The 16,303-nt window shown below is 35.7% G+C and overlaps 1 protein-coding gene across 2 annotated transcripts in view; it reads right to left on the reverse strand.

Moving 5' to 3' along the window:
- The window catches only part of LOC124722875 (ankyrin-3-like), an 898,463-nt gene that overhangs the window by 332,446 nt on the left and 549,714 nt on the right, over positions 1–16,303 (reverse strand). For both annotated transcript variants that reach the window (XM_047248010.1, XM_047248011.1), the window contains exons 30-32: positions 15,978–16,198; positions 13,447–13,501; positions 8,905–9,405 (exon numbers count right to left, since the gene is read on the reverse strand). In XM_047248010.1, the coding sequence (XP_047103966.1) occupies positions 8,905–9,405; positions 13,447–13,501; positions 15,978–16,198 (777 nt within the window). The remainder of the gene's footprint in view (positions 1–8,904; positions 9,406–13,446; positions 13,502–15,977; positions 16,199–16,303) is intronic.

The raw sequence follows: 16,303 nt of genomic DNA on the forward strand, positions 1-16,303 counted from the left end.
CTTATTGGATCACTACTTCTTCTCAGTGTGAAAAATTTTACAGCAATAAAAATTAAAGAAATCTGAAAAAAGCAAATGCAAGAACTGCAATCGCAAGGTATCCAGTATGTAGAAGAAAAAAAATCATTATTTATTTCATTCATTGACATACGTGGTTCAAATATTTATGCTTTAAGTTACTTGAATTATGCGTGTGTGAGTTTGTGTGAGATTGATCTTCTATTGCTTTCTGCCACCCTTTGAAGTGATTTATCCAGCCAATTATAGAAGAATCTACAGTATAACAAAATTTGGAAGCAGCTGTGGAAGTGAGACTGTTGCATTCCCAGGTCAAAAAAGAATGCAGAAATGTTAACAGGCAAAGGTTAGTAGAAATTCATGCAGCTATAACAATATTGATGCAGAAAGCACACAACAGCTTCCACCATCATACCTTAGTGAAAGATCCTGTCAAGAACCTGAGAAAATTCTGGTTGTATATAAAATGAGTTAGTGGGTCAAAGGCATCTACCAAGTCACTCATCAAATGTTTTGGTGTGGCAGTAGAAGACCCTAAAAGGAAAGCTTAAGTTTTAAATTTCACATTTAAAAATTGTCCACAAAGGATGATTGTATGGAAATACCTTCATTAGACTGCTGCACCACCAGACCCCTACATGAAGGACATAGAGATAGTCATTTCTGGTGTTGAGCAGCAACTGAAGGAGTTCAAAACTAATAAGTCACATGGAATCCCAATTTGGTTTTACAGAGAGTAGTCTTCAGCATTGGAACATTACTTAAATTGCATTTATCACAACTCTTCCATCCACCAGAAAGTACCAAGCAACTGCAGGGAACTCCTTCACATTAGAAGTGTAAAAGACATGACCCACAAAACTACAGACCTTTATCCTTAACACTGCTTTACTGCAGAATTCATGAGAATATTCTCAGTTCAAATAAAATAAATTTTCTTGAGACAGAAAAGCTACTGTACACAAATTAGTAGGGACTTAGAAAGCATCACCTGTGCAGTGCTCAGCTTGTAATTTGCTTGCACAATACCCTGCGAACCATGCAACAGGCAGATTCCATATTCTTACATGTCTGGAAAATGTTTGATAGAATGCACCACTGCAGACTGTTGATGAAGATCTGAGCATATGGAATACAATTCCTGATATGTGAATGAGTTGAAGACTTCTTAAGTAATAGAACCCTGTACATTGTCGTGGATGACAAATGATCAGTAGTGCATCAGGGAAGTGTGATGTGTACAGGAGAGCCATACACAACTATGCAGAATCTCGACGACCCCATATGACTAGCACCTGAGAGAACAGACATTGTTTCTAGTCTGTGGAGGAGTATGTAGCCATGTCACATATCTCAAGTATGGAAATGTGCTCATTTGCGACAAGGCAAATACCTCCACAGGCAGTGCGATTATGTCTGGAGCACCACAGATGGTTAGGAGCACCACAGATGGTTAACACAGTTCTAACTTTCCGTGATAAATAGAGCAGCTGGCTGATGTGGAACACCCAATGAGAACACTGGCCACAGAAATGGCACATCATCTTTTCAGATGGGTCTCTGTTCTGTGTACAGTATTTTACTTAATGTATCTGTGTGAGGAGGCCCTGAGGGAAGAGACATTGTCAGACGTATTTATCATTCTCACATGGGTCCAGTACCTGGTATGATTAAGGGGTGCCACTGGGTACATACTACAATCATTCCTGGTTTGCAGAGCCAATAATTGAGACAATAGGCACCATATTTCTGAGGTATTAAGGCTGATGACTGTCCTATCTTCAAGGTCCGTACAAAGTTACCTTCTGGTAAGATAATGCAAGACTACATTTTGTCCATGGTGTCATGATCTATCTCAGTGCAGAGGGTGTTTTATTGTCGCCCTCATAAGTATGTTTTCGTGCTCTCTCACCTATTGAAAACATCTAGACATAAGTTGCTGAGAGACTGGCACACCACCTCCAGATTGCTACTACGATTGATAAAATCTGTCATAGACCTGAAGGAGCATGGAGTGATGTATCCACATATGTCAGTGGAGCTCAGTTCAAATTAGTGCCCAGCCAGTTTAGGGCCATTGTCACTGTCTTAGGTGACAGCTCTGTGTACAAACTTTCACACTCTGTACGCACCCAACACACCCACTTACTTAATCATGTATTCTTCCTGCTATACTGTATACTCAAAAGAAGTAAAATTTATTTATTTTCTATTCTGTCTGATGTTGCAGTTTTAATGGTTAGCAGTGCATATGTTTTGTTTTCATTTAAACAGACCCACTACTGAGCACTGCTGAGAAGATTGACACCAGTGTAATCTAACTGTGGTCAGCAGAACTCTTTTACAGGACAGAAGTGACATGGAACAATGGCTGTTGTGGTGTATACACATGGGCTAATGGATGATTTTCCCCACCTGTTTAATTTTGCACTGCCTGACTCATCATTAAGAAATTAGTTTTTATTTATGGTTATATTAAACAGGCATCAAACTATGTATGATATTAAGTTCTATCTTTGTTGAGCTGTAAACATAAGCTGCAGATAGAAAAATCATCTCTGTTTTGTTATAAATTGTCTAGCTCAAGTCTCTACTACTGTATTAGTTTGTTTAGCAATGAAATAACTGAAATATTATTATGTTCAATGAAATATTGTGAAGGAGAGGCAGAGAAATGAATTTTTTGAAGTGAAGTTCTCAATCTTGTTTACGTGCCTTTTAATGACTCAGCTCCTCAACTGTTCAGTGTGTTGTACTTCTTACATTATTTACAATGCTCAAAGGACTTTTCATTAACATAAAGCTCAAAAGTTCTTTGTTTAACTGTAGAAGGATATTTAGTTACATAACAAATGAATGCAACTGGTTGGATGACATTGCTGCTGTTGTGTTTTAAGAACCTAGAAATGTGTTATGATAATTGTTTATCCTCAAAGTTGGATTCTGTTAAATGTGCATTATGATTTTATTGTTATATAGGGAGATATAATTTTGTATATATTGTATTCTACAAAATATACACTATTTCACGTCATTTGCTTTTTTTCATTCTCCCCATTGCAAATAGTCATTTACTGAAACTTTATTAATAGTGTTTAACAAAGTATTTGGCATAAGTATAACTGATATATTGGAGAGTAAAATGGTGTTGCCTGGTTGGATGGATCTGAAAGTGCTGGTGCAAGAATGAAGTTTGCTACAGTGAGAATTCCATTTATCTTGAGGAGTGACTGGGGAAGGAGATTTTTTTGTGTGTGTCCAATAATGACATTCTGATTACATGGTTCTGACACAAGTGGTTTTATGTTATGACATAGTTAGTTATGGTTCTTTACATGTAACTAAAGTGGAGGAAGTGGTCATGAGATTTGTAGAAACCGAAATTCCCATTGTTGCAATAATAGTAGAGGACTCATTCATAGAAGTGGGATTGAAAATAGAGCGTCTGCATGCTTTCTTGTAATTCATAGTAGTGGTTGCCTTGTAATATGTGATGTTGGAGGTGCAACCAATTTCAGCTTGAATGTACATGGTGAAGCTTTGTGCACAGAATATTATTTTCTCTTAAACCACTACACCAATATCTTTGAAAACTTTTCTCTCATAAAATACACTTCAGATAGTGTTTTCATCATTTTATTATTCTGCTGTAGTATCCACTTCGTGGATTGTTTCAGGTCTGAATGTCGGTATCAGAAATACTCACAGTATTTTGGATACAGATCTGTTGACCACAGGTATTGTAGTGACCAAATTGTTTATTTTAAATCTTTTTGTTATGTGCAGTAATACTATTGTCACTTGTGTCACACACAGACATTCTGATGAGTTTAGAATTTATTGATTTTACAAAAAAGTTTACATAAATATCCATTATTAGAGACTTGAAAAATGCTACTACTCAATAGGAGAATTAATGAATGATGGGATGATTATTTTCTGTAAGTTTGTTGATTCAGGATTCAATTCTTGGTTTCTCCTAGGGTTTTCTGTCACTTATTCCTACTTTCAATTTGGTAAATATTTGTTAATGTAAAAATGCCAGGGTCTTCCAAGGTTTGGAGACCAAGTTAAGCAGTGTGCTCCATTATAACTGACTGAATAAGTCAGTTCACAGATTGGAGAAAGGCAAGAGCATACCATCCCAAATATAACCATGCCTAGTAAAATATTTTGTTGTTAAAGACAAACTTCAGATTGAGGAAAGCTCAGTTTTTTATGAATGTTGTTGATACATTAGAGGTTAATGATGTTTTTACAAATACAAAGCTAATTAGGCTTATTGTTAGCGGCCTTTTCTCAAGTGTCCCAGTGAAAGAACACATTGGCACCATTTGTCTCAAAGGCTGACAGTAGTTCAGATATTTGAAGAAATTTCTCCAGCTGTTATAAAAGACTGTTCATCAAAGACACTCACTGGACATTCTGCATTTGTCATTAAACAGAATGTTGCCACAGTATGGAAACTATGGAACAAAGACTGGTGTGTATCATACAATTAGATAAAGGTATCCTTGGAATTTTATGCATCTGCAGTTCGCACTGCTCTACACAGTGAAGTGTGGAAGTTTTATTCTCGACAGATAGGCTGATGGGATACCATTTCTCATTTTTTAAAACAGCCTAAGTTGATAAAATTTAGCTTCATCTTTATGATCAGCCAAGTCACAAAAGAGAAATGAGTATTTAAAAATGGTAACATAACCTTCACAATCTTAAAATCCTGCTTGTCAAGAAGAGACCACTGAAATGTCAGTGCTCAAACAGATGTTACTCAGCTCTAATAAATCAGTCACAGGAAAGTGGTAAACAGAAGAGTAAGTGCCTCAACTTGCAGAGGCACTTCCGACAATACAGTCAAAATTCAGATCCAAGAGTTTGTTTGTGATGATAAAGTTATAAACACTGTGTTAAAAAAATCTTTATTGCCTGTTTAATTGCAGTATGTTCAAATGTTCTCGAGCACTCTCTCTGCTGCACATGAGTTTTTGAACTCACAAAGAACATTTTCAGCTGTCAGTAAAGACTTAGCAAAAATGATCTAATGACTCTGAAGAGATGTGCGATTGTTAGCCATAATCATTTTGAAAAATATATGTGGTGTTACTGAAAATTTGCCTCCTACTCTTCTTAGTGATGAACTGATAATCTAAAATTCAGAATGTGAGGCAGCACATAAATAATAAATATGAAAAAGTTTAATTATTGTAATTTATCAGCAGTCCAGTCAACTGTAATGAGAAAGCGAAGGATAAATATTTCAAGTGTACCATCTACAGACATGTAAGAATGTTACAGAAAGCATCATGCTACATAAAATCCAAATGAGTATCTTACCAACAAATGGCTACCAAGGCAGAAGCGATATGTTAAGCTACTGCAACTGGTCATAGTAATAGCACAAGAAAAAATCTCTCTCAAGCTACAAAGAATTTCTTCTATACAGCACTCCAAATAGAAGATACGTCTTCTTAAAGTTTTTATAAATTCAAAGTTTCTTCTGAACTCAATATCATCAATGGAACTTATGGGATCTATTTAAAGAGAACTGTTTCCACTTTTATATACTGAATGTTGTTTCTAATTTATATATAATGTCATAAATTGTCTTAGAATAGTGTGAAAAATGTTTAAGCTTATTTGTATCAGTAGGATGGATTTATGTCTACTGACTTGGAAGTTAGCTTCATCTTCCTGAATGGGACAGTATAACTGACAGGTGTGAAACAGCATACTGCCAACCATAAAAACACTGTGACCTGTTTTTGCAGTAAAATATGGTGAGACCTACAATTAATAAAGTAAATGGAACTGTCACAATTTAATCAACAAATACAAATGGGAACCTAAAATTATTCTCCAACTATATGTATAATATTCATAAGAAGATACCTAGATCAAGACGGTGTATTGTGCACAGTGGTAAGTTCTGAAGACTGTATCCAAATAAATATTCACATTTCTGCCAATACTCAATTGCCTGTATCCAAGGGTGCTCATACCTGTGAGTAAAGGGTCGCCCCCCCCCACCCCCACCCCCCTCCCCAGCTCTCAGGGAAAAGAAAAAATAAAGTGTTGTCAGGTGTTTTTCACTCAAAGCTTATGTTTGAATGCCTCTGACATGAGGTGGAGACAAACAGCAAGACCTATTTGACAAATGTGTGTATCATGTTGGGGCAGTGATGGGGCAAGGGACATTTGTATGTGTGAATCGACAACCATAGCACTGCCGTCAATCGTTGAACAGCAACAGGGCAATCCCATGGCCAATTGGAGTGTGTGGTGCCAAGTTTCCATAGTTTAAGAATGGTGCATTGTCAACCTACACAACATTAGTAATTTTGGTTCCTACTGGCATCAGCTATCCAGGGTTAAAATTTCGTGACACAATTTTTCTCCACCCTATATATGTATGTATTTTCCACATCTTCCCCTAAGCAACTGGGCCAATTTCAACCAAACTTGGTATACATATCACTTATGGCCTGAAAAGAATTGCTGTGGGGTTAAGCACCACCTATTTATCAAAGAATGGTGGTGGGGGTGAAAAAGCAGTGTAGCCCATGATGCGTGAAATACCCATACTTTAGTCATCCAGTACTGGAGACTGAGAACAGTTAGTGACTTGCAACAAACTTTACACATAATTTTAAACCTTTACAAAACTTTTTCTGGATGACAATGCCCACAAATCAATGAAAGGAAAACTGTTCATTGCTTATCATATTTTTACTGTTCATGCGGTAAATCAGGTGCATGAAACATGGTGATTTAATTTGTTACTTCTTTATTCCTAACTGTAATTGTGAAACATTTCGCAGACAGTATTCAAATATACCTCTGAATGTACCATCAAAATTGTATCAGTGTAAAACCCAGAGTTCAGGAGATATATACCACAAACACTGAGATGTGTGAAAAACTGCCTCATCATGCATGGTGTTTAAATTTTGCAGACAGTATCCACATACACTGCTAAATATACTTTAAAAATATATTATTGTATGACACATAGTTCAGGGGATCTGAGATCATAAACACTAAGATACATGAAAATCTGCTGTATCATGCATGGTGTTTTAATTTATTACTTCTTTATGATAAGCTACTTGACAATGATACTGCAGGGCAAAATTTTCTGGAGATACAGGTGAAATACGTGTGAAATATTTTAAATACATGTGAAAGACGTCTGATGTGTGTGCATGTGGATAAAAATGTGATTAGAAATCTCATTCTAAACCCATGGAACAATTTCAACCAAATTTGGTACCCGTATTAATTACAATCTGGAAAGAAATACTATGGGGGTAAGAGCCATCAGCATCCTATTGGGATGGGGCTTATAATGTGGAGAGAGAAGAGGTGGGGAGGAGTGGACAAATAGAGAGGCGGAAGGAGGAAGTGGACACAGATAGAAGGGGCAGGAATAGATAGACATGGAGAGGGGAGGGGGAAATGGAGGGAGAGGGGGAGAGGAGCAGATGGACAGGAAAAGGAGAGAGAGTGATATGGACAGACACAGAGGGAGTGGGAAATGGACATAGAAAGGGAAGGGGAGATGGCCAGTGGGGGGATTGAAAGGGAGAGAGGATGTTCATATGTGTGTGAAATCTTATGGGACTTAACTAGGGAGAGAGGGAACAAAGAGATTGTAGACAAAGCAGAAGGAGGAAATGAACAAAGAGAGGGGGAGGAGGAGATGGAATTAGAGGGGGAGGAGGAGGTGGACAGAAGGGGAAGGACTGGATGGACAGAGAGAGGAGGAGAAGCAGGTGTACAGAGAGATAGGTACAAGGAGATGGACAGAGAGAAGGGCAGGAGGAGACAGACGGAGAGGGGGGAAGTTGGAAGAGGTGAACAGAGAGGGGAAAGGAGGAGATGGACTAAGAGAAAATTGGAATAAGTACATACCCAGGCAACACTGGGTACTCAGCTAGTTTCATTCTATTTAGGCCATGTCAGTCAGTAGTATACTGGTAGCACAGCATAAATGATAGGTATATTTTCCTATATTTAATAGTGATAGTTAGATATAAGCAGGGATAAGACAAAACACTGCACATAAATGCTAGATAAAATTATAAATGTAGTCAATAATGATACTTTTTTTAATACCAGGACAGAGTTTGGGTCACTATAGCTAATGCCCTATATCCTTGACATTAGAACAATAAACATATGAGGTACTGTGTAGTATGATGCCTGATAACCATCTGAGTTCATTTCTTTATAATGAGCTTGTGCAAACACAACATGAAAATCCAGTCAAAAAAGTATGATCTCATTGGCCAAATAAATGATTGTAATAAATATTTATTTACAGTAATTTCAGCTTTTGTTTTCAGAGTTTTCTGACATAATAATGCAGCAGGTTCTAGATATTAACAAGAGATGTCAATCCACATAAGTAAGGTCTCATAAAAGTCTTACCAAACCAAAATTATTTTCAGTGTGAGCCTTCACAATTGTTAAAAGATATTAGGGTCTACTCTGTTATTTTGTGCAAGTACATATTGAAAATATTCTTGAACATCTTTTAGCATAAATGTAAATGAGACCAAGCTTCTATATTAACAACACAGAAAAGAGTTTTTGGGCTCATATTAATTAAAAAGGGCAGCTTCATAATTAATTTAGTATGCCATAAAACCAGTTGTTTTCATGCAACAGAACTATACCTTTTGGCAATTATTACACTACATGTGGCAGAATAACATGTGACAGTGACACAGCCAAAGTGCACTTAGGCAAACTGTCGGTGCCAGATATTTCTTAGACCTTCTTCTAATAAATGAAATAAAAAGAAAATTGGAAGGAGAAAAAGTTATGATACCATGCTTAGAAATGTAACAGTGTTAATACATTGAGACAAAAAATTCTTACCTTCTCCAGTTGGAATCACCTTGTAGGAATCATCCAGTCTGACCAGCCCTTCACTAACACCCTGAAAAAGTTCGGAATCTCGTCTCTGATCCTCTTTTAGTGTAACTTTAATAGGAACGGCTTCCTCTGGTAACTGTTCAGGAGAGGACACTTGCTTCTGTGACATTTCATCTTCCATTGTGCTATCCTCAAAAGTGGAGGTTGACAGCCGTGACGTGTCATCTTCAGTTTTTGATGGAGGTATAGGTGAATCACTTTCAGTAATTACTGATGTGTGCCTCTTCATTGCCTCTTCGTCTGATATAATTATTGGCTGTCTTTCATACTGACGATCACGCTTATCTTGAGCAAATATTTCTTTCAGCTGAGCAACTGTTCGTCTTTCTTCTTCAACAACTTTTTCTTCACCAATATACTTCCTTTCTTCTGATTCATCAACATCATCTCTCTCCTTCAGAGGCCAGTCCTTTAGTATTACATCTGTTTTTTGTATCTGAAAGTCTAAAAACAAGTAAATGAATGGCATCAGAATAAATTACTTCATGTTAACAGTGTAAGTAATAGTTTCTCAATAATGCATAGCAATTTACTCACTTCTGCTAAAGTAAAATACATTTTCTTTCTGACAATGGTCCTAATATAAATCAAGTAATATATAAAATATGTAAGATATTCATTGTTACCAAAAGAAAGAATGGCAAAAATTAAGTGCTCCATTTAAAATGACTTAAAAAATAAGAAATATATGTTTGCCTGAGACTAATCTGCTGTAATACTGGTATGTAATATCTACTTTTAGTATCACAGTACATTGATGTATACTAGTTAGTTACTTTCATGTTCCATGGTTCATTTTGCACAACATATTATAATGATGTGGACTGAGTCATTTTACATCCACGTTGCAAAGTAATTTGTACATATTGTTACATTCTGAACATTTAAAGGTTTTTTAAAGGGAAAAAAGATATAAAGATGGTGTGAGTTGGTAATCCTACCCACCATCTTTTACTCATTACAGTAATAGAAATTCTCCTACAGAATAGAAAGAGTTGTCCAGGAGAAACTTTCTCAGTTTGTTTTCAAATTTTACTTTGCTTTCTGTTAGACATTTCATATCGGTGGGTAAATGATCAAATCTAGTTAATGCGGCATTGTGCACCTCTTTTTACACTGAAGACAACTTTAATGTGGAATAATGGATGTCGTTTTTCCTTCTGGTAGTGTAATTATGTACATCAGTGTTCCTTTTGAACTGTAATCGATTATTTACAACAAACTTCATGAGGGAATAATTATACTGTGAAGCAGTAGTCAGTATGCCCAACTCCTCGAAGAGATTTGTCCAAGATGATCACGGGCAAGCACCAAATATTATTCCTACAGCACAATTTTGCACAATGGAGGCTTTCTTTCTTAAAGATGAGTTACCTCAACACATTATTCCATATGACATTACTGAATGAAAATATGCAAAATAAGCCAGCTTACTGATTTTTCTCTTCCCAAGATTTGCTTTGATTCTAAGTGTAAGTGTGGCTGAACTAACTTGTTTTAGGAGTTCCAAAATGTGCTTATTCCAATTTAAATTCCTATTAGTATGGATACCTATGTTATTGTTATTTGCTTGCCATGTGTTACACTTATCATTGGTGTAGTACCCCTAGATGTGCAGCACCGAATATCTTGTTTCTTTTTAAAATTGAGGGTGAGACTATTTGCAGGAAACGAGTCAATGATACTTTGAAGAGCTATGTTTACCATGTCTTCTGTTTCTGTATGTATGCGTGGATTAATTCTGCTTGTTGTATATTAGACAGAAGATCATTTACTTATGTGAAGAACTATAGTGACCTAAGACTGTGCCTTGGGGAATCCCATACATGATACATTATTTCTCTCCAGTCAGAATTATGTTCCCAGACTATATTGGTTGAATTACTGAGAACAACTTCCTGCATTCTTTGGTTGGATATGACAGCATCCATTGGTTGGCTATAGTACCAATCCTATAAAACTTCAATTTATCTAGGACAATATTGTAACTCACACAGTCAAATGCCATAGATAGTTTGCAGAAAATACCAACTGGCACTACTGTGTTTGCAGAAAATATCAACCGGCACTATTGTATTATTTATGCTTGTAAAATCTGGTGACGGAACATGTAAATGGCATTCTGAAACCCAAATTGTGATTTACTGGGGATATTATTGCTGCTAAGGTGAATTACTATCCTAGAATACATCACCTTATCAAAAAGTTTGGAAAATGATGTCAGCAGTGAAACAGGTCAGTAGCTATTGACACCTCTCTTATCACCATTCTTAAAGAGGAGTTTAACAATGACATATTCAGTCTCTCTGGAAAAATTCCTTGAGTCTGTGATGCATTACATGTTTCAGATCAGACTGGGTTTATTAAATGGGAACAAATCCTCAGTACTCTATTGGAAACACCATGAAACCCACATGAGCTTTGATTTCTGAGAGACTATAATTTTCTTACTTTCATATGGAGAAGTTGGTGGTACATTCATATGATTGAATTTTATGAGTTACTTTTTCAACATACTGCTGCGATTTTTCTCTTGACTTGTTTCTCCCTGTGCTTTCTACTATATTTGAGAAGTGATTATTAAATACATTTACTTCCTGTGACTCATCATTCCATTCCTTCGCTTGAGTTCAATAGCGATGTAATCCTGTTCCATGGCTGGTTGACCTGTCTCTCATTTCACTACATTCCATATAGCCTTAAGTCTGTTGTCGGAATTATTTTGACATTATGTGCATCTTCTTTGATTTTTAATAACCTTTCTTAGTAATTTTGAGTAGCTTTTGTAGTGAGCAGCTACTGCAGGATCCCTACTCATTCTTGGCAAAAGATACATTTCCCTTTTCCTTTCACAAGATACTTTAAGCCCTCTAGTCATCCATCGGCTTTTACATCACTGTTTAGTATCCTTTCTGATTAGCTCACTCAGAAAGTTGTCTTCAAATAATAATATGACTTTCTCATGGAGTATATTAAATTTGATGTTAGCATTTGGTTTATTATAAAGTTCATCCCAAGTCATCCCCTGTATACTGTGCTTAAAAACATTTGTCGTGGAGTCACTCATTATTCTCACTGATCTCCACTAAACAGCATACATACCTAAAGGCAATATGTTATTTATCCTAATTAACTGTGCATCATGATCAGAGAGGGCATTTGTTACTGGATAAACAGTTATTTTCCTACTTTAAGCTTTACAAAAGAAAACATGATCACTTAGGGTCTTAATGTCTTTATCCACCTGTGCTGGAAAGTTAATGGCTGAAATTATATTTTAGAATCCAAATAAGGTTTCTAGATAATTTTTCCTATTAGAATCCTTAAGAAAATTAATGCTGAAGTCATCACAGACTACTATCTGCTTGCTGCTGCCTGACAGTTTACTTCATTCTGTTTGTATAGGTTTCTAATGTAATATAACACAACACCAGATGATTGGGAAGTCCTACAACTAAATACTGTGACACCAGCTATTCAGGAATGAATACCAACCAGTGTTCTGTGCGTGAAATACAATATACAAATGTAGTACCATGTGCCATTCCACAAAACAATGCACCTGTTTAATAGATCTTGGCAGTCTGGAAATCACTGAAGGTAATGGAAAGACCAAACTGAGTTCTTAAACTATTCTGTCACTTGGTATATATATGTATATATATATATATATAAGATTTTGTAATAATACTGAATGCACTCAGTCTCATATTTACAACACTTTCTTTTTACTTTTATCTATTGATGCTCTCATTCCAGTTTTTCCTTGCCTTCTTTCTACCTTGTCAGTAATCACTGTGGTGCCTCTAAATTATCAGATTCCCAAATATGATGTGATTATGATATTTCACACTTGATTTCCTACTTGTCAAGAACTGATCAATAAATTATGATATTGACATTTGTGAATCACTTGCAATGTCATGCCAGTAATAATGGTCATAATGACATTTATTCAGCTTGTAACTCTTCTGTTTTCTTTATTATTAATAACTAGCAAATATAACTGGTAAATTGCTGTAGTAATCTCAAAAAGTAAAAAAAATAAATACACTGTAGCATGATTTGTTCCCAGTAAACTACTTAATGGCTTCCTATACCCTTTTCTCTGTGAGGTATTGCATATTATACTCAATAATTTGCTTTTAATGCAAGAATTCTATAGACACTGATATCCTGGTCTTATGGTGAAAATCAGTATCTGTAATTTGCAATAAACTAAAGCAGTTGTGTGTTCAACTGGCACACTGCAGGTGTGCAAGTGTGTGTGTGTTTTTCTTTTTTTCCTTGTGTGTATACATTTATACTCTAGCTGGTCAAAGATTTTCTTCCAAAAGCTACTAAAGTCTTCATTCTCTTTTGTCTGTGCCTATCAATGACTCAATACTTCTGCCATTTGGTCAGTGGTCTCCTTTACGCCTAAATTATTTACATTCTTCCAGAATATTTCCTACCATATTTTAAATGAAAATAAGACTTTCTTACCTTCATGTGATTTCTTCTTCTCTGCTTGCACAAGCTCTTCAACAGATTCTGATTCCTAAAATGGGGTATACATCATTACAGGCAAAACTCATAAAAGCTAGATAAAAACAAATATAAGGTGAAAATTAAAAAGTCTAGTGTACCAGAATTACTTGTATTTATTCCATTATTCAATAGCTGTTTACTAATTTAAATAAGATCTCAAACTCTCCAATAGGTAAGAGAAAATTATTGGATTATAACTAATTTGAGCATTATTTTCAGAACATGATGTGCTACTCATTTACCTCTACTGGCAATAAGTCCTTAATATTGTTATACAACTTTTTTATGGTACAAGTATAATATTTAAGTTATTAACTGCAAATAGCGTTGTTTTGGTTCATAAAACATGGATTTAAAATTCAGATATTAATGGGGCACAATACTTATGAGAGTTTCAGCAACTGAGAAAATTGTGTTGGGCTCAGTTAATACATAAATATATTGCTCACAAAAGGTATCATGACTGTATACAGTTTGGACAGCAGGGTACATAAAGCATACAAAAAATACGGCACCTGTAACAAGATATGTGCTAAATGTGAACCAGGTATTATTCATGAGAATTAGAGAAGCTACTTTTGATGTTTCTATATACAAAAGATGTCCACAATACTGATGGACTTATCTCAATTGCAGCTCAGAATTCTTAATTCATTATTAGTGGGCAGGAGATCAACTATAGTACTTCTGAGCATAAGTCAAGAATGAGACACAAGTAATAAATCAGGTGTCAAGAATCCTATTTTCATTGGCAACAACAGTATCATTTCACACAAACTGCATTTATGGAAAAATATAGACTGTGCAATTCCTTATTAAAAAATAAAGACTTATGTGATCCAGACTTTCTTGTAACTGCGATTTGTTTCAAATGTGGATGGTCTCCTACCTCTACTACAGAAGAATTCCTGGATCAAGTAATGGAAATATCACAGTTAAACGATAATGGCCAACTGTGGCCATCAATGTTGTGGTCATTAGACTGCGGACAAGATATTACAGATGCCTATCATATAGCAGAAATAATATTGCAAATGGAGACAGAATAAGACCTGTGGTATTTTGTAGATAATGGGATCAGTCTTGTTCTCATAGAGTCTGTTACACTCAGTACAGCATATCTGAATTCTCTTGCTGTTCTCTTGATATCTTCTTTTCAAATTATGTAATGTTGAATGTATTATCAAATGTAAATTGACTTTGACATGTCTGACCTATTGAAGCTACGTGTAAAATCAAAATTCTATGTGTATGACACAAGTCTTGCGTCAATAATGAAATTAACACTTTGAAGACAAAAAGTACGCATCATAACAGAATTTATAGTGAATAATGCTACAGGGATGTCTAATTTGGGGCCCAACAACCTGTTGCATGCGTAATAGATACTGGTGGGTGAGTTTTCATGGACCATTGCATAAAACAACTTCTTCAGCCTTGGTATAGAGGTGTGGTCTACTTCTCTGCATTATTCTTGCAGAATCACAAAATGGCCTCAGGGCCAGCTTAAGGACCAAGCTACATAAGCTGTCACTTGGGGCACCAAGCTGAGAGGAGCACCAGAGGCACCTACAGCTGTAAGGTTTCTGTACAGGATGTATCACAATTAGCAGTGGTCAGTTGGAGCACCAAGCTGAGGGGGTGCCAAGTGCAAGATTTATATACAGTATGTATCACAATTAGTGATGACAATTGACATGAAGAAAATGTGTGAGTGGAAAGGGGGGGGGGGGGGGGGGAGTACCAATTCATAAGTCACTTGGATGGAAGAATCTTCTCAAACCAGCAAGGAATGGTTTGTATATTTATGAAGGCTGTTAGTATTTTCAAATCTCTTCCAGCTTAGCAAATGTCTTTTGCAAACAAGTCCGATTACAGTGACCCATGATGACTTTTTTTTTAAATATTTATACCAAACGCATCATGCATGATATCATATCTATTGTTTGTAAAAATTATTACTTCTTCACGTGAACAGCATTTCCACTCATCAATAAATAAAATAAATGTGCAGTGGGCTGTGTACCACAGTATGAATTCACTGCCTTTAAATTTATAACATTATTTCAATCTAGTGGAGTGTCCAAGGGGGAAAAAAAATAAAGTTCTCTGTGAGAATGTTATGCATTAAAGCACATTTAGGATGTGTTTCCATTGTCTCAATTACATGATTTCAGACACAGTCATTGATGCAGTTATGAAAAATATCTTGAGAAAATTACTCTGACAATGGTAGGCAATCATAACTGAAACTTGTTGGAAACAGTGAATGTAATGATATACAGAAGTATAATACTATATTTTTAAGCAATTTATTAGTCAACCCACACATACTGGACACTAAACTTGGGACGCTATGTACGTATGTGTGTGTATGCTATAGAACTGCAGATACGCTTATGTGGATGTTCTAAAGAAAACAGATGAGATACCGTAACATACAGTAAATTTATTTAGAAACTTACAATAAATAAGTTCTGAAATACCTTCATTAAATCTTGTTCATCATATGCTGTAATGTCCACTGCAGTTTCTCGATGTAATGATGCATTTCTTGATGGTCCTAACTCTTCTTTCAAGAGGTCAAATCCTGATTGGTCTTGCCGAACTTTCTCAACAGCTTCATCCATCTCATCAACATTGAAAATGCACTGTTGAATGATATCATCACGACCAATTTTCCTCAGTGCTTTCTCCAGTGTGTTAGCTTTAATGGAATAAAAATTAATTTGAATTTTTTAAATAATGTTACACATCTGAGCCAAGTTTTAAACAAAAATGTGATGTTCTGATAAAAAAATTACCACAATTT

Source organism: Schistocerca piceifrons, chromosome X (assembly GCF_021461385.2).
Source record: "Schistocerca piceifrons isolate TAMUIC-IGC-003096 chromosome X, iqSchPice1.1, whole genome shotgun sequence".
NCBI lineage: Eukaryota > Metazoa > Arthropoda > Insecta > Orthoptera > Acrididae > Schistocerca > Schistocerca piceifrons.